The sequence below is a fragment of the Drosophila navojoa genome, chromosome 2 (assembly GCF_054131105.1).
Source record: "Drosophila navojoa isolate 15081-1374.11 chromosome 2, UAZ_NAV_1.0, whole genome shotgun sequence".
NCBI classification, from domain to species: domain Eukaryota; kingdom Metazoa; phylum Arthropoda; class Insecta; order Diptera; family Drosophilidae; genus Drosophila; species Drosophila navojoa.
In genome coordinates, this window is record NC_142890.1 from 15,356,701 (window position 1) to 15,383,097 (window position 26,397).

Here is a 26,397-nt window from a genome sequence, read left to right on the forward strand (position 1 = left end):
ACATCCACGTCCAGGTCCAGGTCCAGGTCCAGGTCCATCCCGGCCACTTGAAAGTGAAGTGAAATTTTTTTCCTGTTGCCTCTTGTAAAATTGGGTGTTGACTTGATGGGTTTTGGTTCCTCGTAGTATTTTTTTTTCCGCACTTGCTTTGGTTTATTTTTCGTGCTTCATTGTTCCCCTTGCCCTTCCCGTTCCCCTTCCAGCTCCTGCTCCCATTCATATGCAAATGCTGTCTTGCAAATTAATGAAGAGCGATTTTTATGTACAAATTTCAACAACTTTATTGGACTTCCAGCTGGATAAGCCCCAGCCCACATCTTTGGCCATTTATCAAAGGCACCCCATATATGAATTACAATGATTGCTAATGCGAATTGAGAGATATTGATTTTGATGCAAGCAGACGGATATTTTAAATGTTTGATCGACTCCTGAGATTTTATTAATAAAAATGAAACTTAAATTGAATTCTATAATTATTTATTTTTAATAAATTGACGAAACATAAAAATATATAAAATATATAAATTCGTTTATTTGCATTTGATATTACTAGATTAAAATATTATTAATAATTAAATAATTTAATATCAGTGCATACATTATTTTTCTAAAAAAAAAAAAAATACCATTATATTTTTAAAACACATAGTTTTAGTTATTTTATTAAAATATCCAAGTAAAAAAAATTATTCAATTTTCCCCCTTGCTTCAGATATATATATATTTTTTTAAGCGCCAAAAACTGCCCAAAACCCTTTCACATGCAAATCGTTTGCCATAACGGACCAAACCGAAAATCCCTTTATGTGCAGTTCCTGCAGCTTATCTACGGTACTTTTGTTGCTATAGAAAAAAACAACCCTTCAATAGACAAAGGATTGAAAAACTCGAACTCGCACTCGTTGACTTATTCAAGCTGCTTTGCGCGGGCAACATTTGTAGATAGATACACATATTTGCTGCATATAGATATATATTAATTTATGTAAAACTAATTTAATGGGAGAAAATAAACCAAACTGCCTCTGCAAGCAACTTGGCCTAGCAGCAACAATGTTGCTGCAACATTTCGCTCTCCCTGCAACATTTGTGAGAAACACACTAAATATGCACATAAAACGCGTTTCGCTCAACAGCTGGTACACAGCAGTTGTCCCGTTCTAACGCGCAGGCGCACCCAGCTTACCGCTCACATACAGCCGAAGCAAAGAGGGATGACCACGAAAAATGTGTCTGTGCCAGCAGCAGCAGCATTTTTGTTGCTGCTTGGTGCTGCAACTGTGCTCTCTCGCGTGCGCTCTTTTTCTCCCTCTCTCTCTTGGTTTATATTCGCGTTGGCTCTCTCTCTCGGCGTGGCTGCTGAAAACAAATTTAAAAAATAAAACATTTTCTGCTTTCATTCTGTCTTGGATTCTTGCACTGTGCGGTTCGTTGCGGCTGCTTCGTTGTCTTGTCGCCAATTCGCTCTGTGGCTCTTACGTCGTGCACATCGTTCGGTCGTGTCGCGCGTCGCTTTGAAATTTTTGTAGCCCTCACAACATAAGCAGCAAATGCAAAACGCACCAAATTTCGAGTGTGCAACAAATAATTTGAATACGAATTAAAAAGAATGTTCAGTGTGTAAAAAGAAGCAAAGCTGCCAATACTACAATTTCAAATCAAAATATTTTGGTAGCCACAAATTACAAAAAAAAAGTGCATGAACAAAAAATAAATCAAATAATTTGTTTTCCAAATGGTTTTTTAAAAGAGCATCAACCCAAGGCAAATACAATTTTTGCATGTGTCGCGTGTGTCTCTATGGCTCGGCTGAGTGCGATTTTTATTTAGCAATTTTCTAGCGGCACTTTTGCCCCTATCGCTCGCCCCCGCTGTGAGCGTGAGCAGGAGACGGCCGAAAATTCGCCCAAAGCAAAATCCGCCGAATTCTTGTCCCACAACAGAGAAGCTAACGCAAAGCAATTGAAAATGTGGCGCGTGCACGTGTAAAACAAAATAATAATAATAAAAGCACATACACATACTAAAGCAACAACAACAAAATGCACATAACAGCAACACCGAATTGCCAAAGCATGTGCCGCAGTTAGCTGCAAAAGAGAATTGCCAAAAATACAATAAACTACTATTTTTATGTTGTAACCGAGTGTGTGCGTGTGAGTGAAGCAGCAACAACAGCAAGGCCGCCCCACTAAGGATTATTACACTAATAATAACACACACCCAACACAACACAACACAACTAAACAGCATTTTGTTTATTACAACAACCAGCAACCAGCGAAGCAACAATAACAGCAATAAACATGCAGTGGATTAAATGTTTATTAACCGCATTTATTTGCTTCACAGTCATTGTGCAGGTAAGTTCTCTCTCTCCCCATCTTCCCCTTGCTTTGCATTTTACTTATCGCAGTTTAGTGAGCTCAGCAACTTGTTGTCGGTTTTCCTTTGGCTCTTCCTTTTTTCGGTGATTCTTACTACACACATGCGCGCCTGTATTTTGCAGCTGCCGTTTTTCGTGTGTGCGTGAAGGAGAGCTTTTGGCGTTGCCAGCCTGGTTACAATGTAGGAGATGAACACAAGTTAGCAATTTTTTTTAGCAGAAAATTCAAGTGCTCGAATTCAAATTTTTTTTATTATTTATTATCCTCAAAATACGTTGAGGAGATGTAAAATTTCAATTTATTTTACAATTCATATTTTGGTAGAATTTTATTTTAATATCAGCTTGCCTACAATAAATTATTTATATAACAAAAAATTGTAATATGAGAAGTCGAGTTTAGTTCAGAAAACAGCTGAGTAAACAGGGGTTGGTTTTCTCTTTTTCTTTTTTTTTACATTTTGCTTTGAAGGGACACCCTTTGCACTCGTATAGATGAAAACTAGTTTTCGGCTTTTCAATGGGCAAACAGGTCCATGCCGAAAAATTTAACAGTCTCTACGCAGCCTCAACAAAATTACCACCAACGGCGCATGCCTTGAAAACGCAAAAAATAATAAAAATAAAAAAATAAAAGCGAAACAGAAATCGAGAAGCTGCTCGATTTCAATATGAAGCTTGAATGCGTACTTGTGTATGTGTGTGTGTGTAAAAATGGGTAACATCTGCCGATGCCGTTGCCATTGCCGTTGCCGATGTTTTTGCATGCGCTTCTTGCTCGGGCGTTTTTGGCTCCACTTTGCGTAGGTCAACGTCAACATCAACGTCAACGTCAGCTTCGGCTTCAGCAGCAGCCTCGACACATGCGCAGCGGCACTTGCTGTTGTATTTTGCTTTTGCCTGTGCTTCCTTCATTGATCTTTAACGCCAGCATCCCCTGCACATTGCATGTGGCTTTGCTCCACTTCTTCTCTGCGTCTCTTTGCCGCTTACTTTTTTTCCCCCATTTAGTTGCTAATTTTAACAGCACTCGAAAAACTGTCTTGAAACCTCCTGCGGTCTTGAGTTTCGTCCAGCTGAAATGTTGCAAGGCTCTGAGCTTCGGATACAGTTGAAAATGCAGCTGTTGTTATTCAGCTTTAGCCTTCTGAAACATGTTAGCTTGAAGAATCTGGCAGCTCTAAATAATAAGAGCTTTTTGCTCAAACAAATTAGAATCGACTATTAAAAGCTCCCTCTTTTCTCGCCCTGTCTGTTTCTCTCTCTCTCTCTCTCTCGCTGTCTCTCCTTCTGTCCGTTTCTATTCATCGCATTGCTTTTTATGCACATAATTTATATTCTCACATGCTGTGTTTAAAATATCACTTAACTATCAAATAACCGTACTCGGTGTCTATCTGCTTATCATACAAATACTACACACATACATATGCACAAGCACACACACAAAGTCGACATGCCGTAATTGTTGTTGCGACTGCGCTTGTTCTTTCTTCTGTTTTGCATTTCGTGCAATTTTCATATTAACATTGAGACAGCGACGTCGAATGAATGAGTGAGCGAATGAATGAATGAATGAATAACTCTGAACTTACTTGCGCCGCTCCATCATCATCGCTGTCTTTGTCTTTGTCTTGCTTGCGCTTCATAAGAGATAATTAATTGCAATTTAGAAAGAGGAGTGCGACAGAGAGGTGGGAGCAGCGACTCCCACGCACGCACAGAAGCTGTTTCACTTGCGCTTATAACTGTTTCCCAAGCCCGTTGTTAACGGTTGATTATAATGATGAGTTTAAATGATTAATAAACAACGTAGCAAAGCCAAAGGGCACTCCAGCTCTATCCGCTTCATCTTTCTCTCTTACTCTCTTGTCTTACTCTTGTAAGTAGCAGAGGCTAAGCAAACACCTGTAAGAATATGATATTAAAATGTAAGTAAAGTGCGTGTCTATCCTTTGTGCGTGTGTGAGTGTGTGTTGTAACCCACAACATTCAAACTGTCAGTCAGTCAGTCAGTCAGGCAGTCAACGTAAGTTGACGTGGAAGACACTGAGCAGAAATGGCAAAAAGTGCTGAGGGATGAGGGGTGAGGGTGAGTGGACTGCGGGCTGCTTGTCTCGTCAGGCCTGAGTGATCACAGCAAAACCAAAAAAAAAAAAAAAAAAAAGAAAAACAGAAACAGAAGAAACAGAAAAAAAGTACCACGTTCATATAGAGTATAAATTTACCATGGCTCGTAAAAACCAACAGCTAACTGAGCAAACGGAGTCAAGCAAAAGGTAAACAATGCAACGCACTATTTTCTAACACTTTTAACAAGTGTCTGTCCCGTTCCGGCTCCATCTCCAGCTCCCTCTTCCTCTTCGTCTCTCTCTCTCCTCTCTCCATGCCCAGGCCAGACCCTGGGATAAGTTGGCATAACTTGGTATTTCAACTTTCAAGTTCTCTCCACTAGCTCATTTTTTCCCCTCTTTATTTATGTGTGCCCAAAAGGTCTTCAAGCGTAATAAAGTTCATAGTTGAAGGCAAAACAAGTCAAAAAAAAAAAATAAATAAAAAAGAAAAACAAAAGAACTATAACAAGTGTATAAAATTATGAAATTTAAAATTTTCCAACTTAGGGAATGCATATTCAATTTAAATTTTAGAAACTTTCAACGAAAGAAATTTGTTTCGCTGTAAATTCACTGTTGCATTAGGTGGGCGGTGGTGGTTAGCAGAATTTCCCTGCTTGGGAAATTGTTGCTCGACTGTCAAAAAGTGTGGGAATTGTTGTATGCACCGCATTTGAGCATTCAAACGGTGTCAAATTGTTGTACAAAACTATTTTGGCTTGGTGTCATAGGCACATCAGTTAAAAAACTCTGCACCGCTTTGTTTCTTTTCCCACCAACCACGTGTCTGTGTATATATGAGTCTCTCTCACTCTCTCTCTGTGTAAGTTTGTGTGTAAATGTTTCGCTGTTATGCAAATTGATTTGCTTTGTACATATTTTGACAATCTTTGCCTGCGCCTTTGTTTGAGTGCGCTTTGGCACTTTTTGTTTGCTTCTTCATCTCTGCTGTGCGTTTGTGTGTGTGTGTGTTGCATATCAAATAGTCGAACAGCCCCATAGCTGTATCTATTCATATGCCCTGCACTTGCCTCTTAACCTTCCTTCCGCTTATTGCTTTTTCTAGCATTTCTTTGGCCGAGAGCTTTTTCCATGTGAATATAGAAAGAAGTGCGCACTCTCTGCCGCTGCCTCTGTTCTGTCTCTGTCTCCGTCTCGCATCAGCAACGCATCATTGCTGATCGTCTATTAATTCTTATTCGTACACTACTATTTTTTTCGCACTACTCTTCTTCAAAGCGCCGTTCAGAAAACGAGTTTTTGCTCGCTCTTAGCTTCGGCTTCGGCGCTCTCGCAGCTTGCGGAGGCTGTTGGCAGCAGCTGCCAGCTGCATTTTATGAAGCCAGCAAAAAAAGAAAAAATCATAAAAAAAAAAAAAACAACAACAACACTCCAATTCACTTTTAAGTCACGTTTTGCTCTTTTTGCGCTTTGGCGCTGCTCTTTCGGCTGCAGGCTGCACCAGCTGACAACAACAGCAACAACACACGCTAAACTGTTATAGCCATGGGGCTTTTGCGCTCTCTCAGAGAGAGGCTCTCTGGCACTCTCTCCCTCTCTCTCTCTCTGTAGCTGCCTCTCGCTCTTTCAACATGGCTGGCCGTGCATAGATGCACTGCCGTCTCTGCTGGCCGCTTCTTCACCTGGCGTTCGCTCGTTTCTTGCTTACACCTTTTGCTGCGCCTCCGACTGAACTCACCGACGCGCAGTCGGGCCGTCGCTTCGTCGTTTGTTGCTCGTCGTTCGATCGTTCGTTCGTTCGCTCGTTCGCTCGTTCGTTCGTTCCTTTGCTCGGTCGTTCGTCTGTTCGTTTGTTCGTTTTAACCATCAATGTTGACCGGCAAAATCGTATGCCGTGGGAAACAATTCGGTTTTACTTGTACATTTTTTTCCAACGTTTTCCTCTTCTTCTTTGCTGCCTGTTGCCGTCGTCGGCGCTGTCGTTGCTGCTGCTGCTGCTGCTGCCGCTGCCACTGCTGTTGCTGTTGCTGCTGCTTCTTTTTGTGCTGCTCTTTTGCGTCCGTTTTGCCGTGTGTTGTTTTGTTTTTATTATTTCTTTTCTTTTTTTGTTGTTGGCCCGCTGCTTATTAATACACGTTTTGTTGTACGTTGCGCAGCAGCGACGCCATCTCAGTCTCAGTCTCGGTCTGCGTCCGCGCCCGCTGCCTGCATTTGTCTGCGCGTTTGTTGCTTAAGTCTTTCGTTTTGCGTGTATCTTGGGCGTTTTTTTGCAGCTCGTTTGATTTGTACAAGTCTTATGCGCTATTGCGAACTGCATTCACAATTCCTAGAGCATCAATAATTTATTTATCTTATCAATTGAAGACGCCCTCTCTCTCTCTCTCTCTATGTCTGTCTCTTTCTTTCTATTCCAAGCAGCTTTCCTGGCAACAAGTGAGGGCTCACCGCATTTACAATTATAAAGGCGTGCGGCAAATGTTAGCGCCAGAGCTCAATTGCCAAGCCCATTAAATGTTAGTTAAGCAGCTTTGCTACAGTTTTTCATCGTCGCCCTTTTTTATGTGGTCGGTGAGCCACGCTTTATTTCCCTTTTCTGTGCCTCTTTCGGGGCCCCCAACGGATTACACCTGTGCTTCCAAGGGGGGCATTGCTTACACAGCATCTGAAAGAAGACATGAAAAGAGGCAACAGCAGACGCACTTCTGCTTAATTGAGCAATTAAACACCCATGTTCATACAAAGAGATGAAGTAAGCCAGCAACAACAACAACAACAATACAAACAAACAATAAAAGCTTCCCAAGCCAACGCATGTGGAGCAACTAGAGAACTAGCTACATCTCTTTCTCTCCCTCTCTCTCGTTCTCTCTCTATCCCGCCCTCCCTCTCTGCAGTCAGCGCTCATGTCTTGTTAACAATTAAATTGTCATTTTAACAAGCTTCACTTGTTGTTGTTAAAATGTTAATTGCCGAACAGTTATAGCAAACGGGCAGCAATCAGAGCAATAACTCTAGATCGCCTCTTTTTGGGCATTGCCTTGTCGCAGCATTGAGAGTTGAGAGTTTTCAGCCCATTTATGGACGCCATCGAAGTTATAATTATAGATATCTTAAGTGCAGCTAGCGACCAGCATCGAGCAACCGCTGCCTTATATGTGAACAAGAATTTCCCTAAAAACATTTCCCAATTCTAAAGCTGTTCCCATCGTGCCGAAGCTAAGAAAAGCTTCTGCTAATCTTGAGAAACTTATATGGTTTTATGCATATCAGTGGAGGAGAATAGAAATTAATGAAGTTGTTAACACGCGCTGACCTATTTTACAAATTCGATCTCACACCCAGCATCGTAAAATGCAAAAGGCGAATTAATTGAGAAATTTATGACAGACGCAACGATCAAATCAAACAAATTTGCAAATTCAAATATGCAAATGTGCTCGACGTCGAGTCACCGCCGTGGCGGCGCTTCAAAAACGAAATCAAACGAGACGAAGTCGCTCGGATTCAGTTCAATTCAGCCAAGTCCGAGGCGACCGCTCGCTGTGCATTTGTTGCCTGGTTCTTGACTCTTAATATTTCATAAGCCCGCTTTGTCCTTTGCATGGGTCTCTTTTGCGCGATCTGCAGCCAATTGCTACTCGAGTTGGTATTTGGTTCGGGTTTGGGTTTTGGGTCTGACTCTGTGCTGATCGCCTCGCAAAATTCCGCAGCGTGTTTCATTTATTTTTTGTGCAGCTTTTTTTTTCCAACTTTTTTGTTTGGGTTGGAATACCATGTTGAAAGATTTATTGTCGTGTTGCTGGGGATGCTGCATTCTTTTTGATTTTCCTCCTCTCTTTTTTTCCAAGCCTGCTGCAGCGATCGCAACGTCAACTTAAATAAATTGCTTTTTAATTTGATTATACTAATGCAATATTCTCTCTCTCTCTCTCTCTTTCTGTCTCTCCCCTTCTCGCAGGTTCACAGTTCCGGCAATTTTGAATTGCGGCTGAAATACTTCAGCAATGAGCACGGCAGGGACAACGAGGGCCATTGCTGCACTGGTGAAAAGGATGCGACGACGGGCAAGTGCATCGGCACCTGCAAGACGAGATTTCGGGTCTGCCTGAAGCACTACCAGGCGACCATTGACACCACATCGCAGTGCACGTACGGTGATGTGGTTACGCCCATTCTGGGCGAGAACTCCTTCAATCTGACGGATGCGCAAAGCTTGCAGAGCAGAGGCTTCACGAATCCCATACAGTTCGCCTTCACCTTTGCCTGGCCGGTAAGTGAACACACATATATATAAATATATGTACATACATATACATATGTATGGTAGATTTGCTCCCCCGATTTGTATGTTCCGTCTATATATAGATCAGCACACTTATTTCTCCACGGCGTGAGTCAGTTTCCTCCCGCTCAGTCAGTCAGTCAATAAAATTTTCATTGCTGTCTCTTTGGCTCGCTGTAATTTCTCTTAGCTCTTCTTCATTTTGCTTTATTCCGTTTTGTTTTTGTTTTCATTATACTTTACTCTGCGGCATCTTTTGCTAATTTGTTTGGGGGCTTTTTATAGCTCAGCGACTGTGCGTCGCACTTATTTCCGCCCGTACCGTGGCCCTGTGTCCTTGTCAAGGGTTGTTGCCGCAAACATCTGTCGGCTATTAAAAAAAAAAAGAAAAAAAAAGTGCGCCGCAAAACGCGTGCGCCGCCGCGCACCACCGGCGACAATTTCCAGCTCGCTGACTACGGCCGGACTGAATGCAGGAGGGAGTACTACGGGCTGTCGCTGTACAAAGCAACCCTAAGCAAGCGAACGTTACTTTTTCTAGACAGATAAGCAGAGAGCGAGAAGGGAGGGAGAGAAAGGGGCGAGTGACTGACTTTTGATCACCTTTGCAGATTTATGCACCACCAGCACCACCGCTGCCTTAGCCATGCGCACGTGTTTGCCTAATAAATTACTCGAAATTTGAAATACTTGCACTCCAAAGCTGCATACCACGTTTGTTGCTGCTGTTTCTTCTTCTGCTGCTGCTGCTGCTGCTGCTGCTGCTGCTGCTTCTTCTTCTTTTCTGCTCCAGTGGCCAAGAAATACGCGCATATATTTCAGTGGCGGTAGCATGCGATGCATTTCTTAATTATAACGAGTATTACAGCCATATTTACAGCCCAAGCCCCTACATCTACTTTGACTGCCCCAGTCCCTGCCTCAGTCCCTGCCGCTGCCGCTGCCGCTACCGCTGCCTCTGCTAGCATTTTGTAACGTATTTTTCAAGCGACTTTTCGCTTGTCAGCGCGCCCGCAGCGTGTGCGGCGGTTGAATTAAGGGGTGGATTTGCTGCACCACTCCCTGCCCGACCTCTCTCTCGCTCTCTCTCTCTTTCTCTTTCTCTTTATGTCTACCTTTATCTCTCGCCCGTTACTCGCTCGCTCGCTCTCTCTCTCTCTCTAATCGCTTGCGCGCATGTGCAGCGTCACTATTATTATCATTACACACATGCGTGGACTAAAGTGGCAAAGTCATGGGCTGGGGTGCCACATACATAGCTACGTTTATCTAGCTGGACTTGGCGGCACGTGAATTGTGTTTGGCTGCAAGTTGCATAAATTGCGAGCAGCTGCTGCGGGCTAAGTGAAAATTATGCAGAAATATGCTAAAATGCATTAGCCAAAGCTAATTAGCGCAGAGCTGCCCCAATGTAAGCCATAATTTAGCCACGTGCCAAAATATGAAGTGTATTTTGAAGAAATTCCCTTAAAATATACCTAACATAAAGGGAGAAAAGGATATTAATGCTTATAATAGGGAAATTTCATAGTGGTAGGAAATTTTTAGGGAAATTTTATTTGGATTCCATGTCTCTATGACATTTCTTTGTCAAATGCCAAAGAGTAGGAAATTTGGTCAGGCTATGCTCTATTTTGTTGCCAACTTCAAATATTTCTAGGTCAAGCTATAAAATGTAATTATAGTCAGCGACTAGACGTGCCACAGTTGCAGCAGCAACTAATTTAATGTTGCACTTAATTAAAAAGAAGAAAGAAAAAAACAGGGAGAAGCGGCACGGGCTGGGCGCGGGGCACGCATGCCACAGCGAGTGGGGGCAAGAGAGATAGATAGATGTTCCTCCTGCATTGGGGGTTGCCGGAGACCCTCCTCTTCAGCTGCTGCCAATCGTTGACTATTTTTAGCACACGTTGTCTGTGGCAGTGCCTCTAGATGCAGCTCTTGCTGCTGTTGTTGCTGCTGTTGCATGTGTATTGAACTTTGTTACTTTTGTCTGTCTGTCTTACTGTCTGTCTGTCTGTCGGACTGTCGGCGGGTGTCTTGTCTTGTCTTGTCTGTTGGCTCTGCTGCCTCAGTTGCCTCAGTTGCCTCTGTTGCTGCGTGGCTGCCACTCCTACTCCACACATGCGCCCTATGCATTTGGCATGCACTTCACCCTATGCTGCAGATATTGACGTTGATATACAGCGTCGTCGCACGCGATATACGCTTGCCTCCTCTCTCTCTCTCTCTCTCTCTGTGTGTGTGTGTGTGTGTGTGTGTGTGTATGTGTGTGTTTGTCGCTCATTTATTTTTGGAGCTCATATATGTTCATTATATATATATATATATAATATACATATATATTTTTATATTTTATGTGTCGTTTCTTATAATAATAACTCGCCAGAGTTTGCTAGAATATTGCAAGTTTTTCCGCATTTGAAAAATTTATTCATATCCAATGGGAAAGCTTACTGTAAAAATTGCCAATAAATGTTTTGCGCTGCATTCGATTAATTCCCATTGTTAACTGTTGATGATCTATGTGTATACGTGTGACTGCATGTGTGTGAGTGTGTCAGTGTGTGCGTGTTTGTCTCTTTCTGTTTGTCTGATTTGTTTCCTGTCGAGCCCATCAGCTTTATGTTTATGTGCGAATGCAGTTTTCAATGTCTGGCAAGCGCTTTAGCTGCTTATGCAATCAAACGGCACTGCGCTTATCAACTAAATTAATTCTACATCTGCCGCCCACGCAACAACAGCAACAACAACAACAGCAACAACAACAACGGCAGCAACAGCGATGCAGCAATCGAAAGTTTGTCGAAAATTAGTCATTTACATGCAATGCATAGTCGCAGTCAAACTCGAACTCGAATTCGAATTCGAATTCGAAGTGCTGCCAAGCCAGACGCAATCACACGCCCAGCAACAACCAGTGCTGCCAGCTTAGTTTTTTTTTTTTTTTTTTTCTGGCCACCTCTGCAAAGTAAAGCTCAGCTCTACTTAGATGTTGCCAATACGCATATAGACATATGCATAGATATATATGTATGTATATGTGTATGTGTATATATGTATATGCATTTCGGCTATTCGATTTTGTGTCATCTCTGCCGGTTTTTGCCACGCCTCCCCGCTTCGCCTCCTCCTTCGCGCTGCATTTGTAATCAAGTGTGAATTGAGGGCGCTGCCAGTTGCCAACTGCTGTGCATTTGCATTTGCATTTGAAATGTGTGTGTGTATGTGTGCATGTGTGTGTGTGTTGTACTGTTGGCTAGCTTGGGGCATGTGGGCGTCTTTGGAGCATGCTTTGGCTCTGTCATAATCTGTTTATAATGAGCTCTGTGGGCTGTGGGACTCAAGTGTGAGAGCTTTCGAGCCATTAGCTCTCGATGCTGGTTATGGCCTGGCCCAGATGATATCGGCGCTAAATGCTGCGCATAAGTGCTGCATTTCGTTTAGCCGCAACAAATGGATTACGTTTTCCGTTTTTGATAAGCCATGGCTCTTCCTCTTTACCCAAATCTCCGAGTATCTATAACAATTGACTGACTTTCTTCTCATCATCATCATCTTCTTCTTCTTCTTGTATTACAGGGCACCTTCACGCTGATCGTCGAGGCCTGGCACGATACGAACAACAGCGCCAATGCGCGCACCAACAGTAAGTACCGAAAATTTATCGACGCATATCCTGTTTGTAATCATAATTTGCATCCTGCTTCCTGTTCACCAAATTCATGTTTTGCATATTTCGTTTTGGCACTGACGAGGATCAATGATCCTGCGAGGGACACCTGATCCATTGATGTGCTCAAATTTCTAGTTTCGCTAACTGCGCAACTAAGCTTGTGTGTGTGTGTGTGTGTGTGTGTGTGTGTGTGTGTGTGTGTGTGTGTGTGTGTATGTGTGTGTGTAAGATTTCCGGCACATTGAATGGTTTTAAATAACAGCCAGGCTGAGGCATTGAGCCGCCAGCGTCAGGTTTAGCACCGTTTGTTAGCCCTTCGGCTCGCCTCTCCTCTGCGCCCCTGGGCTAGGGATAAACCAAGCAAACTACGAAGCGAGCACCGCAAAGTTGTCGCCTTTGTTGTCTGCTCACTCCCTTTGCAACGGAAGTGTGTGCAGAGGTCGGGTCGTTCGCCGTCGCCGTCGCCGTCGTCGCCGTCGTCGCCTCATTTACTTGCGCTGCACTGCAGTTTTTTAGCTTGGCTTGTGTCTGGCTTTTTCTTAATCACGAACTCGCACACAGGACTTTGATTATTTCTCTTTTTTTTTTGCTGTGGAATTTAGTGATCGTGTAATTCATCTTCGAACAATGCGACATGCATTGAGATGCGAGCCTGATTCCACGGCGCGATAAGGACCACACGTAACCAGATGCTGGGGATTGTTTAGTGTTATCTGTGTGGGGTCTCTAGCCAAGGACATCATTCTCATCACAGTGCTATCAATTCTTCTTCTTCTTCTTCCACTTCTTTCACATTTCGATCAGAGCAGGTTTTTCATTTAGTTTTTCCCACACAATGCCTGAGCTACCTGCCTTTTGTTACCTGCATTGATATAAGTATACACTCTCTAGACATTTCTCTAGCCACAGATTTATGTAGGTTTCCAATGAATTTCTATTACCATTAGGCATACGTTCATCTCTTCAGTTCCTTTAGGAATTTTAATTGTTTTCTTTGCCCGTAGATTTCGCTGCCTTCCTTTAGCCTCAGATATCCTGCTGAGATCTTTCAGGGCAATAGATCTTTATCGGCTATTCGCAGCGCACTCTATGCAATTTCAATTTGGCGCAGTTTTCTAGCCGCTTGTCAAGGATTAATTTCATTATTTCAAAGTCTCCTTTAGAGGTTCTCCCGCATAGTCGAGTCGGGGCTTACGCCTGTCTCTCTCGACTGCGTTGAATGGCCGGCAACAAGTTAAACCGCTCGTTTTTTTCGTTTTGTTATATTCGTTTAACATAAATTACATACAAAAAAGGAGAAAAAGACAGCCGCAGCCGCTGAAGAAACCTGCAGCAAAGAGTGGAACGCTGGGGGGAAAGGAGCAGCATCGACTATTGCGACCTTTTCGCCAGTTAGCCTGCAGGCAGGAGGCCAGCAGTTGTTTGCCTGCCAGCCGATTGTCCAACGGCCTGTCTGACTGGGCAGCAGGCGACGGCGGAGGAGGAGGAGGAGGTGGAGACACACACAGCTTGAGCATCGTGCAAGGTGATTCTTGGCTTGATGCGTCGAAATCTTCCAACTCATGCTCTTGAGATATTCGCTGGCGTTCTTCTTCTTCAGCTTCTCTCATTTGCTGTCGTTCTCTCTCTTTCTCTCTCTCGTTTTATTTTTTTTTTTTTTTCACCTATCCCTACCTACCAATTAATCTCTGCCAATGCCAAAGTTGTTAGTTGCACGTTGTTGTTGTTGTTGTTGTTGCTGTTGCTGGCGATGTTGTTAAAATGCTTATCTTTTAATTTTAACTCATTGGATCAAGCAGCAGCAGCAGCAGCAGCAGCAGCCCAGCAACAGTCGAGAGTCCCGGGGTCTCTTTGCCACAGAAACACAAAAGTTGCCCCATCGCCCTCCCTTTGCCAATGTTTGCTTCGTCGTGTGTCTTGATAAAATGGTATTTTATAAATTCCTTTAGCAGAAGTCAGCGCGCTGCGATGGCAACGGCGACAGCAACAGCAACAGCGGCGGCGACTGCGACTGCGACTAAATATTTGCAGTTGCTGAGGCCCTCACACTTAAGCCTTGCCCCTTGTCAGAGTCAAGTTGAAGATGCTGCCCCTTGTAAATCTGTTGCACACAAATTTCGATCACTTTGCCAAACGACAAAACGAACAACAAAATGTCGAACGCGTATTTAGAACAAATTGAGCACAAATTGTCTATGGAATGGCTGCGAAGCAGGGAAATTATTTATCAGCACTTGCAACATTGCCTACAAAATAAATATCCCAAGCTGGGAAATTTTGTGAGTGCCACTCCTTGGCAATATTTTCACCACAGATAAACTGAAATACCTCCGCTAGGGAAATTTGGGGTATTTTTGTCTTTTTTTTTTTTGGGATTTGACAACATCCGCACATGAAGTTCCCCTTATTCATGTCATTAAAATCAACTTGTTCAGCTTTGCTGCGAAAGTTGTCGCACGCAACTTTTCACTTTGAGTGTGTGAAATGTCTTCTCTTCATATCCTTTTTGTAGATAATTAACAAACAAAAAGTCCAGCAAAAAAATACCGTTTTGCGTAAATATTTGCAGAAATTGTTGTGCATGATTTTCCACATTTATTTCTATTTTGTTTGCGCGCAACTCGCCAAACTGGACGCAGACGCAAAAATTAGAGAAAAACCTGCAGTCAAATTGTGCGTTGCGCTTGAAGCGTTGCCGGTACGTCGCGTCGCCTAATAACCTGTCATGCCACAAATCTCTTACACTCACACATGTGTGTGTGCGTGTGTGTTGCAAATGTAAATAAAACCACAAGACGCGAAATATTCAATTCTTGTTCGTTTATTTGCAAATTAAATTTTTTCGATTTTTGGGCGAATGTTGCTGGCGCAAGCTGAGCGTTTTTCCATGTTGCCACGTCAGGTGAAGCCAGCTTGCTTGCAACTGGCTTAGAATTTTGTTTATGCAACACTCACACACACACATACATTTGTTGGCTGCTTTTGGTAATTAATTAGTTGATATTTTTGAATATGGTTATAGTTTAGTCAAAACTTTTGGCAACCAGTTGGTGCGCTTGTCAATGCCAGCTTTCAATTTATGGGGCCAACAGCATTTCTGGCCATATTTGTGCTAGCCAATTCGAGCAGAATCTTAGCCAACTCTGGCTATCCCTCTCCCCCCTCTCCCTCCTCGTTCCCTTTGGCAACAACTTCTGCTTTCACTAACTACTTTTGCTTTTGCTGAAGTGTTTCAAAATATATTTTCACTTAATTCTTGGCTAAGCTGCAAAAGAGATTTACTGGCATTTACATACACACACACACACACACAGATACGAATAGGTTCTATATTTGTATTTGTATTGGTGTATGTTTCTTTTTCGTTGCTGTAGCTTAACAAAAGTCTTGGCCCGCTTCAGCCGCGGCTTGAGGTTCGACTTGGCTGCATGCAATTCGAATAGTCATGCACCTGCAATTTACTTTATAGACCATGGCATAATGTGGCTATATAAAACAGCTATGTATACACACACACACACAAACACACAGTGGTGCAAACAAGTTGCCATCCAATAGTTTCTCAAAAATAAAAGAGAAAAAAAAAAGACCGGTCCGCTTGGCTCAGCGAACAGCTGAAAATGCAACTGACGTCCGTCTGCGACGCTCAGTTGGTCGTGTGTTGCATGGCTGGCTGACTGGCTGGCTGGCTGGCTGGCTGCCTGTTGCCGCCCGCTCGGCCTGCTGCCTGCTGCCTGGTGCAAATACCAAGTACTTACCCCTGGCTGGTCGCATACCTTGGCATGGCACTTGACTTGTGCGCCTGCGCAACGAGTGTGACAAGCGCAATTGCTTAGCAGTTGGAGTTTTTTCTCGCATATTCACTAGTCGAATTTCTAATCTAACAAAATTCCAAGCGCTCGTTAATGCCGCCACGCCACAGGCACAGCCTCAGCCTCAGCAAGTTCAGTCGATACCCTTAAAAACTGTAAACTGTAAACTGTATTCAATTAATCTTCATTAGGTCTATCTCTGCTCGTATTTTCTCAGACTTTGCTCATCTAGCTCTCTCTCTAACTTTTAATCCCTTTCTCTGTCTGATTTCAGATCTGCTCATACAACGCCTGTCCGTGCAGCAAGTGCTGGACGTCTCGACCGAGTGGAAGACGAACAAATCCGAATCTCAATACACATCGCTCGAATACGATTTTCGCGTCACCTGCGATCCGCACTATTACGGCGCCGGGTGTGCGAATCTGTGCCGGCCGCGGGACGATCAGTTCGGGCACTACACATGCTCCGAGACGGGCGAAATTATCTGCCTGACCGGCTGGCAGGGCACGTACTGCGAGAAACGTAAGTATCTAACAGATAGATAAATGAGTAAGCTAGCCTTAAGATGTACAGATATACACGGATATATATGTATATACATATATCATCATTGAAAAGGGGCAACTACTTCAGTTCCATTCGCTACAAAAAACGATTTTTACATTCTTTGCGCTGAAGCTCTTGGATCTTGTTTGTTGTTGTTGCTGCTGGAGCTGCTGCTGCTGCTGTTGCTGTTGCTGCCTCATCAAGTGGACACAACGTGCCGCGTTTCTTGTGCCGCACTTGACGGGCAGCTCTCATTATTATTGAAAATCACTTGCTTGTCAAATCAAATGAGATGATTGTACACAATATGTGAGAGGAGACAGCAAAAGTGGAAACCACGGGCTGAGGGGGGGCGGCTGGGGCGCGGGGGCAGACAAGGAGCTGCTAACGAATTAAAAGTGTAATTATTTTGAATGCGTAGCAGCGACGCAATGATTTGACAGAAATGAAAAACAAAAATGAATGCCAAAAGCACATTTGAATATCGATGAAATGCCATAAAGTGGAAGAAATCGAATAGTCAAACAAATACATTAAAAATCAATGAATATTTGTTAAGATCTCTGCCCTCTCTCCCCCTCTCTTTCGTTTCGTGTTTATGTGCGTGGAGGAAAAATCATTTGTCATTTGGCGTGGGGCAGAACAAAACGTCTAACGAACTGAAAACTGAAAACTGAAAACCGAAAGAAATCACCGAGGCAGCCACAGCAAAGCAAAGCAAAGCAAAACAAAACAAAAGCAAAAGCAGAAACAACACAATTTGAACTCGAACTCGGCCCTTTGTAGTAGCCCCCACAAGCTACCTATGCAGCATTTTCGGGGGCACACACACACACAACATACATACGTACGCATAGGGACCGTGAATCAGAGCACACAAAACTGACGAAGAGCACAAAAATCTTCCCACGCCAAGTGCAAGTGGCCCCAGGTTCCATCCATATTCAAGGTGTGGTGTGGACACACACACACACACACACACATAAACACACAGATACACACACAGGCAATCGCAGCAGCTTCTTGATCATCATGACGTACCGTCGTGGCTGAATGTCGTTTTTGAGTATCTGCGTCGTCTGCATGCCGCGCATTGCTGAGGACGAGACCAGAACTTCCTTTAGGGCTGGCCACGGCTGATTACACCATAAATGTGGTCCGAGTTTTCAAACCGGGTCTGCCAAACTGTTTGCCTGCCAGTCCGGCTGCTGCTGCGGCTGCTGCTGCTTCTGCTGCTTCTTCATTTTTTTCGGGCACATAATTTTGTGTCCTTCTGCTGCCGGTTCAGCAGCCAGAGCAGCAGCAGCTGCCTCTTCCGCTCTTTTGGCTGTTGCTATACTTTATTTTCAAGTTAAATGCGCAAAAATGAGCTTAAATTAAGGCACACACACACACACACGCACACGCACACATGTGCGAAAATTATTTTCCAGCAGCAGCAAATAAAAAGGCAAAACGTGCGGCTGCAAAAAGGCAAGAGCAACAACAACAACAACAACTCGCAAGAAGTTGATCATGTGGAAGTGCCTTAGCCTTTATTAAATTGGCCCAAAAGGTCTGCAACTTGTTTTTGTATTTTTTGCCTTTTATTTTTATTTTTTTTGAATGAAACTTCGATTGCTCTGAATCGGCAAAGTGTGTGAGGGTGTGTGCGTGTGCGTGTGTGTGTATTTTAATTTCAAGGAAATGAGCTATTTCAGCCCGAAGCTGTTTGCTTTTCTCTTTTCTGAATGAGCTGCCAGCTGTGGCTGCACTTTGTATATTTCGACAGACAGACAGACAGACAACAATTGTGTCTTTCGTCGCTGTGTGCACACAGGTTGCCAACTGATAACAGCAACAGCAAGCATCTATGAGATACATATGCGATAAGCACTGGGAATTCCGTTTGCCCACATGAGTGAAGTCTTCTAGTGAAAGTAAATGCTGCATCCAAATCATTAGCTCTACGCTTCTAATCCACAAGAGGCATTTGCGTTCGGCCATTGCGGGCGTGTGAACACAGGCCAAGAATACGGCAAAGCCGCAGCACGTTTCCAATAGACACGAAGCGATCCTCAGACTGGGCTACCAACAGCCAACAACCAGCAGCAAATCAGCAGCAACAACAACAATAACAAACTCACTTTCAGTCGCTGTGGAAAAACAATTTCAAGTGTTTCACGCTGGCCTGTTCTGGTCTGGTCTGATCTGGTCTGGTTGGCTCCTCCGCTTGTGGCCATGTAATAAAAATCATTGCCAATTGCCAATATTACGGCTTATATATATTAACTGCGTGCGGGGGAATTAAAAGCGCATAGCAGCAGCCGCAGCCGCAGCCGCAGCAGCAGCAGCAGCAGAAGCAGCCGCAGCAGCAGGAGCTGGGAGAGAGAACACGTTTTAGTGATTTTCTAGCAATTTTCCTGCTGAATGAAAGAATATCAGAGTGTCTGAGCTGGCTGACTGGGCAGTTTAAAGAGGAGCTCATTGCCTTATTCGCAGTGTTCACGATTTTCAGCTAGACCCTTGCAACGCGGCGGGCGTCAGCGACGACTCCCCTATACTTCCTGCCAGAGCCCAGCCCCAGAGCTGGCCGAACGAAACATGTTTGCCGCATTCTTGGCCCAGCTTCAGCTATAGGAACAGCTCTTCTTCGCCCCGTCTCTGTCGCACTCGCTTGAATCCACAATCGAAGTTTTCGTCGAACCTTTTGGAGCTTGGGAATCGGTTTTCGGGCTGTTGCAGCGCAGCTCTTTGCGACCATGGGATTATTTCATTTTGTGGTGTTTCCTTTTGGGTCTGGCCGGGCGCATATTAGAAACAAGTTATTCCTGCTGCCGCACAGTTTAGGAGTCACTGGCGTTGCTTTTTTTTTTTTCCTTTTTGTTTTTTGGGCCATGATTCATGATGATGATGATGATTTTGGCCAAAAAGTTGTTGTCTATCTAGTGTCGAATTGTTTCGAAGATGCTTTATTTTGGCCCGTTTTGGCCCGCTTTGGCCCGTTTAGTGGCGTGAAAAAGAAAGTTTGTTTTCCTCTTTTAAATTGCCTCAAATGCTGTTCGCTTTGTCTGATTGTTTCACTGTCTCTCCGCCGCGTATCAATGTGGGCTGTGGTGTCGCGCGAGTGGGTGTAACTACGCATTGCCAGTGTGGCAGGTGGCAGCTGGCAGCTCGCAGCTGGCCAAATGTGTGTTGGGAAAGTGTCACTGCTCGTGTCCATTTCATTTCAAGCATTGTTTCTCTTCTTTTTATAAACCCATCAACATATCAATTAATTTAATGAACTCTTCTCTCTCTCTGTCTATTTGCAGCCAAATGCGCCAAAGGCTGTGTCCATGGTCAGTGCGATAAGCCGAATCAATGCATGTAAGTATATATTTATTCTATTCAGTAAAATAGCCTAAAACCAACTGAAGCGGGGCTAACTATGTTGCTAAGGACGAGCGGCAACATTTTGGCTGCGTGCTGCGCGCAACATGTTGCTAATTGGGCAAAGCTTTGGCTTTAGTCAAGATGAGCTTTTGATATTTTTTTTATTGCTGTTTGTTTTGTTTGCTGGCGACAACGAAAACAGCAGCAGCAACAACAACTACAACAATTGTCATTGGACACACCTTTTACAGTGTTTTATTTGTGTTTGCTGCCAAGTTTGTTAAAGGGCAAAAGCATAAGCAAAAAACAACAACAACGACAACAAATGGTGGCAATAGCAACAAAGTCATTTTGCTTAGCCCGTTTAGTGCACGTTTTGTGCGACCACAAGAAATTCTTTTGGCTGTCTGATTGTCTGGCCGGGAGTGCATTGGCTGTCATTTGATTGTCGAGGTTTTGCATTACAATTATTTGAGTGCCTGCTGAAATAATCAAGTAAAAGCAATACACAAACACACATACACAGTTACGTAGAGGCAAACGAAATTGAATTACAAAGTTTTCCCACATTTTTCATAGGGCAAATGCAACAACAACAACAACAACAACAATGACAAAGCAAGGTGTAAGCGAACACTTTTGACGACGCTGGCAAATATTTTATGGATGAAATTTCAAGCTCAAATCTCAACTAGTAGAGTTGCCAGCTGTTTTTGGCGTTGCCAGCCCCCATGCAGAAAGCTAATTGCGCCGTTCGCTTAGATTTCATCTTCTTGCCCGATAGTTACATATGTATGTATGTATGTAGTTAGCCGAAGACAGGATGTTGCTCATTATTTATGCATTGCTGGCCAATAAAGCGAGTGCCAGTTCCCACTCGGCCGTAAACGGAAATCAAACATTTTCATTTTGTGGTTCAATCGATAATTGTGCCAAAAACCGAAAACCAACAAATTTCAAATACGAAAAATCATTGTCTCGGTTGTGGCCCTTCCCCTGCCCCTTCTCCTTCACCTTCTGTATGAATGTTATTGATGTGATTTGGGATAAAATGTTTGTTTTATAAATAGGCCCCGACGTGTTGATGGTTCGTAGAAAAAACCGCAAGCGGTTACGCTCAAGTATGCGTGTGCCACTCAGCCAAAGCCAGAGCCAGAGCCGAAGCCAAATCCCAACGCCAAACACAGCAGAGCTGAAGGCAGAGCCAAAGCCAAAGCCATTGAAAATTAAAGTGCTTTTTGTGCTGCGCTGCCTCGTAATGGTGGGAATATTTTAATAATTCTAAGCGCGCGCGCAATATGACCAAACACATACACTCACACACACACACACACACAGCTCATACAGCTGGTAGTTGACCGTCGCGTCGCCAATGCTTTTGACATTTCTGCTTTGTGTACACACTGACGCATATCAATTACCACTTGTCTCTTTCACTCACTCGTTCTCTCTACAGCTCACGCCCTCTCTCACTATCTAGCTGTCCCTGTCTCGCTCATTATCGAGCCTCTGCTTTGAATTATTGCCAATTGAGAGTTTGTGGGTGAAGGATCATTTGTTAGCATATTAATCGAAATTGCATTTGCGATGAGTGCGCGTGCGTGCGTGAGTGTGTGTGTGCGTGTGTGCATGTGCCTTTGTGGGTTTTGGGCAAACGCAAAGTGGAGCGCGCTGCAAATGAAATAAATTAATTTCGTGTTTGCGCAGCGTGAGAAATGCCAAATTGTCTGTCCCCCAAACTGTCTCTCTCTCTCTCGCTCGCTCCCTCTGACTGTGCGGATATGTGCACTTGAACAGATGCAAAAAACAACATCGCATCATTTTATTGTTGCGCTCTTTGACTTTCAAGTTGACATGCCTTTTCCTTAAACGCTTCTCCTCCTCCTCCTCCTTGGGCTCGGCTGTCAAGCACATGTCCCGCTGGAGGGCACCCAGTGCACTACAAATCGTTCAGGGCAGGAGTCAGTTTTAAGTGCAGATCTCAAGCCAAAGTTGTCGTCGTCCACTGCCCGCTGTCCGCTGTCCGCTGCCCTTTCCGTTCGAGTTTCTTCAGAGCTGCACCGAAATGCAGTCAAGCGTTGCTGCGCCCACACAGGCAATTACAATACATACATGCCCATGTATTGATTTATGTGTGTGTGTGTGTGTGTGTGTGTGTGTGTGTGTGTGTGTGTGTGTGTGTGTGTGTGTGTGTGAGAGTGATTTGCTAAGCAGGTGATGCGCCTTCTTTCTTTCATGCTTTCGCATTGGCTCAAACTTCAAAAGTAAACCAGCGCCCCGAGCGCATTAACCGTGTCCGTCTCCTCCTCTTCCTCCTCCTCCTTCGCCTTTGCCTTTGCATATTTCATTGATGAGCAATGCGATTTGCTGTTATTGCTGTCTCTGCTTTGCGCCTCGCATTCGTTGTGATTTCTGCAATGATCGGCAAATAAATTCGATTGTTATCGATAGGCGATAATTCGCCAAGAACTAGCTCACAGCTCCGACTTTAATTTGCCTTCCATTCCATACTAATTAAGTGTTATCCTTGCTCTATTTTGCAGCTGCCAGAAGGGCTGGCGCGGACCGCTGTGCGACGAGTGCGCCCCGTATCCGAGCTGCGTGCACGGGACATGCAACAAGCCCTGGGACTGCATCTGCAACGAGGGCTGGGGCGGCCTGTTCTGCAACCAGGATCTGAACTACTGCACGAACCACCGGCCCTGCATGAACGGCGGCACCTGCTTCAACACCGGCCAGGGCCTGTACACGTGCCAGTGTGCGCCTGGGTACAGCGGCAACGATTGCCAGACGGAAATCAACTCGTGCGACGCGGACGTGAATCCCTGCCAGAACGGCGGCACCTGCGTGGACGAGGCGACGCAGCGCGGCTACAAGTGCGTCTGCCCCAAGGGCTGGAACGGTCGCATGTGCGAGGAGAAGCTGCTCACCTGCGCGGACAAGCCGTGCCACCAGGGCCGCTGCCGCAACACCAGCAGCAACAGCAAGCAGGGGTTTCAGTGCGAGTGCCCCACCGGCTACAGCGGACCCACCTGCGAGCTCCACCTAGACAACTGCAGTCCGAATCCCTGCCAGAACGGCGGCACCTGCCAGCCAAGCGGTAAATGCACCTGCCCCGACGGCTACACGGGCGCCAAGTGCGAGCAGAACATCGACGACTGCGTCGGCCACAAGTGCCAGAACGGCGGCACCTGCATCGACATGCTCAACCAGTATCGCTGCCAGTGCGTGCCCGGCTTCCACGGGCCGCGCTGCAGCAGCCGCGTGGACCTGTGCCTGACCAAGCCGTGCGCCAACGGCGGCAGCTGCACCAACCTGAACAACGACTACCAGTGCGCGTGCCGTGCGGGCTTCACCGGCAAGGACTGCTCCATCGACATCGACGAGTGCGGCAGCCTGCCCTGCCACAACGGCGGCACCTGCATGAATCGCGTCAACAGCTTCGAGTGCGTCTGCGCCAACGGCTATCGCGGGCGGCAGTGCGACGAGGAGTCGTACGAGTCGGTCTCCTTCGGCGCCCATCAGTATGGCGCCACGACGCAGGCGCGCGCCGATGGCCTGACGAACGCCCAGGTTGTGCTCATCGCCATCTTCTCTGTGGCCATGCCGTTGGTGGCTGTGATTGCCGCCTGCGTGGTGTTCTGCATGAAGCGCAAGCGGAAGCGCGCCCAGGAGAAGGACGACGCCGAGGCCCGGAAGCAGAACGAACAGAATGCGGTGGCCACGCTCCATCACAATGGCAGCGGCGTCGGCGTCGGCGTGGCCGTCGGCCTGCCCGCCGGCACGCTGGGCGTCAAGCGCGGCAGCAGCGGCGGCCTGACCTTCGACAACAGCAATCCCAACATCATCAAGAACACGTGGGACAAGTCGGTGAACAACATCTGCGCCTCGGCCGCCGCCGCCGCTGCGGCTGCTGCTGCCGACGAGTGCCGCATGTATTCCGGCGCGCTGGCCAACTACGCCGCCGCGGCGGACAACAACGCCAACTCGGAGTTCTGCGGCGTGGGCCAGCTGGCGCCGCTGCAGCGCGCCAAGTCGCAGAAGCAGCTCAACACGGATCCCACGCTGATGCATCGCGCCTCGCAGCTGCTGTCCGCGGGCGCTGGAGCTGCCGGAGCGGCGGCGGCGGCGGCAGCAGCAGCGGCTGCGTCTGCCGGCTCAACCAAAGACTACAGCGCGTCAGGCGCGGGCGCGGGCACGGGCAGCAGCGAGGCCAAGGGCAAGCGCATCTCGGTGCTGGGCGAGGGCTCCTACTGCAGCCAGCGCTGGCCCTCGCTGGCCGCGGCGGGCGTGGCTGGCGCCTGCTCCTCGCAGCTGATGGCCGCCGCCTCGGCGACGGGCAGCGGCTCGGCGACGACGCAACGCACGGTTGTCTGCGGTACGCCGCACATGTAAGCAAAGACTGGCGAGGGACAGAGAGGGAGACAGAGAGGGAGAGGGAGAGCGAGACGGAGACAAAGAGAGAGAGAGACGCCAAATGAGCCGCAAATGGCTTTGTTGTTGATTGAAGCAGTGCAGTTGTCAGAGTTGTAACAGGCCCTACACACACACACACACACCCACACACACACACAAACACACACACACACACACAAACACACACACACATGCATTTATCCATCAATTTTAATACCTTAAATTGTAATTATAACTTAAAATTTTAGTTTCGCATGGACTGACGTAAGCATAAAGTTCTCAATGTATATATGTATGTATGTGGTGCATATATGCCTAATCTATATACACATATATAAAGCTGTTCTCAAGAAATCCAATTGTATTTTTTTGTTTTTTTGTTTTTTAACTTGACCCTGGCAAAGGCGCCGCCCTGCGGCAGCCACTAGAAACTCTACACACTACACTGGACTCTACACACACACACACACACACACACACACACTTACTGACGTTTTGCATGTTACTGAAAAATCTGCTTCAACTATTATTATTATTATTATTATTATTAGAATCACTTAGTTGCGATAAATTGTAAATACTACTTAACGCAAAGAACTCTAGCACATAATTAGAGACTAATTTAGAAGCTAAGCGAATACAAAAAATTCCTCATTGACGCTGCATGGTCGCCCGCTCGACTCTACTTGTCTATGCAAAGTAGTGCGCTAGCATTTTGTACATAGTATTTTATAGGTCAACTCTGATATACGAAAACGAAAACAACAAAAACAGAAAAACATTAAAAAAACAAAAATTATATATTAATTACTGACTATCTCGCGCCCTACTTTTAGTGTCTAATAAATAAACATAAGCGTAAAGTGTAACTAAATTTAACTCTAGCTTAATTATATACCCATACTATCTAAAGGCCCCCATACAGACAACAAACCACAAACATGCGAAGACAAGCAAAACATTTAGTGATTCTATAATAAGTGCTTAATTTTTACACTATTTACAACTTTTATTTCATACTCTAAAATATTTTTTAGTTTTTTTGGCACTTTTTTTTTATATATTTAAATTTGGAGCAATTATAGCAAAGAAGTCAACAATATTTATAGTTAATAACGAAATGTATTGAATTTATAAGTCTTAAGCGTAAAATTATTTGATACTAAATGAAAATTTCACAAAAAAACGAACAAAATTGAATGAAATATACAAAATACAAAAACAAAAAAAAAAAAAAAAACAAATCTTTAAAAATTTATATACGTGCGTATGTTTGAAAGTCTTCAGAACAGTATATAGTCTTAATATGATAAAAACAAAACAAAAGCAAAAATAAAAACAATTTACATTTAATTTTGATCTCAAAACCATTTAACAAAACAAACAATGTTTAGTATGCAAGTGTGACGCAACAGCTGATTGCGAAATTCCAAAATATCAAAATTAAATATTCACAAAACGAACTCATCAAACTTACAGTTAATTTGCAAATGGTTCCTCGTTAGTGTAAAAAGAAAAACTAGTTATAAAAGTGCTAAGTGCTAAAGCGAAAACGAAAATGAAAATGAATATGAAAAATCAAAAAACTGTGCGGCTAACCAATGTTGGATATACTTACACCCCCACACCCATACACACACACACACACACACATCAATATATGCACACATGTGTGTATTTGATAAATCAGCGCTCATCCACACATTTGTCTCAACTAATTTTTGTAAATATTAACTTAACGCTCTCTACAATACATTTTGTTATCTACGCTCATACAGTATATGATATATGCTTAAATCACCTAGTATACACATATACATATATATATTTTTTATAAATATTTAAT

At 44.6% G+C, this 26,397-nt stretch overlaps 1 protein-coding gene across 1 annotated transcript; it reads left to right on the forward strand.

Annotated features, from left to right (window-relative positions):
- The first annotated feature begins 1,377 nt into the window (after positions 1-1,377).
- On the forward strand, positions 1,378-25,347 carry Delta (neurogenic locus protein delta). The gene is made up of 6 exons (XM_018113691.3): positions 1,378-2,366; positions 8,423-8,734; positions 12,329-12,395; positions 16,509-16,757; positions 20,075-20,129; positions 22,679-25,347. Exons 1-6 carry the CDS (start codon positions 2,310-2,312, stop codon positions 24,528-24,530), a joined length of 2,592 nt encoding a protein of 863 aa, XP_017969180.2. The 5' UTR covers positions 1,378-2,309; the 3' UTR covers positions 24,531-25,347.
- Positions 25,348-26,397: the final 1,050 nt, after the last annotated feature.

What these genes read in the sequence shown, in the direction of transcription:
- Delta (XM_018113691.3), top strand. Translation starts at nt 2,310, where the DNA reads ATGCAGTGGATTAAATGTTTATTAACCGCATTTATTTGCTTCACAGTC. An exon ending in GCTTCACAGTCATTGTGCAG is followed by an intron (nt 2,367 to 8,422) that starts GTAAGTTCTCTC and finishes CCCTTCTCGCAG; the next exon opens with GTTCACAGTTCCGGCAATTT. An exon ending in CCTTCACCTTTGCCTGGCCG is followed by an intron (nt 8,735 to 12,328) that starts GTAAGTGAACAC and finishes CTTGTATTACAG; the next exon opens with GGCACCTTCACGCTGATCGT.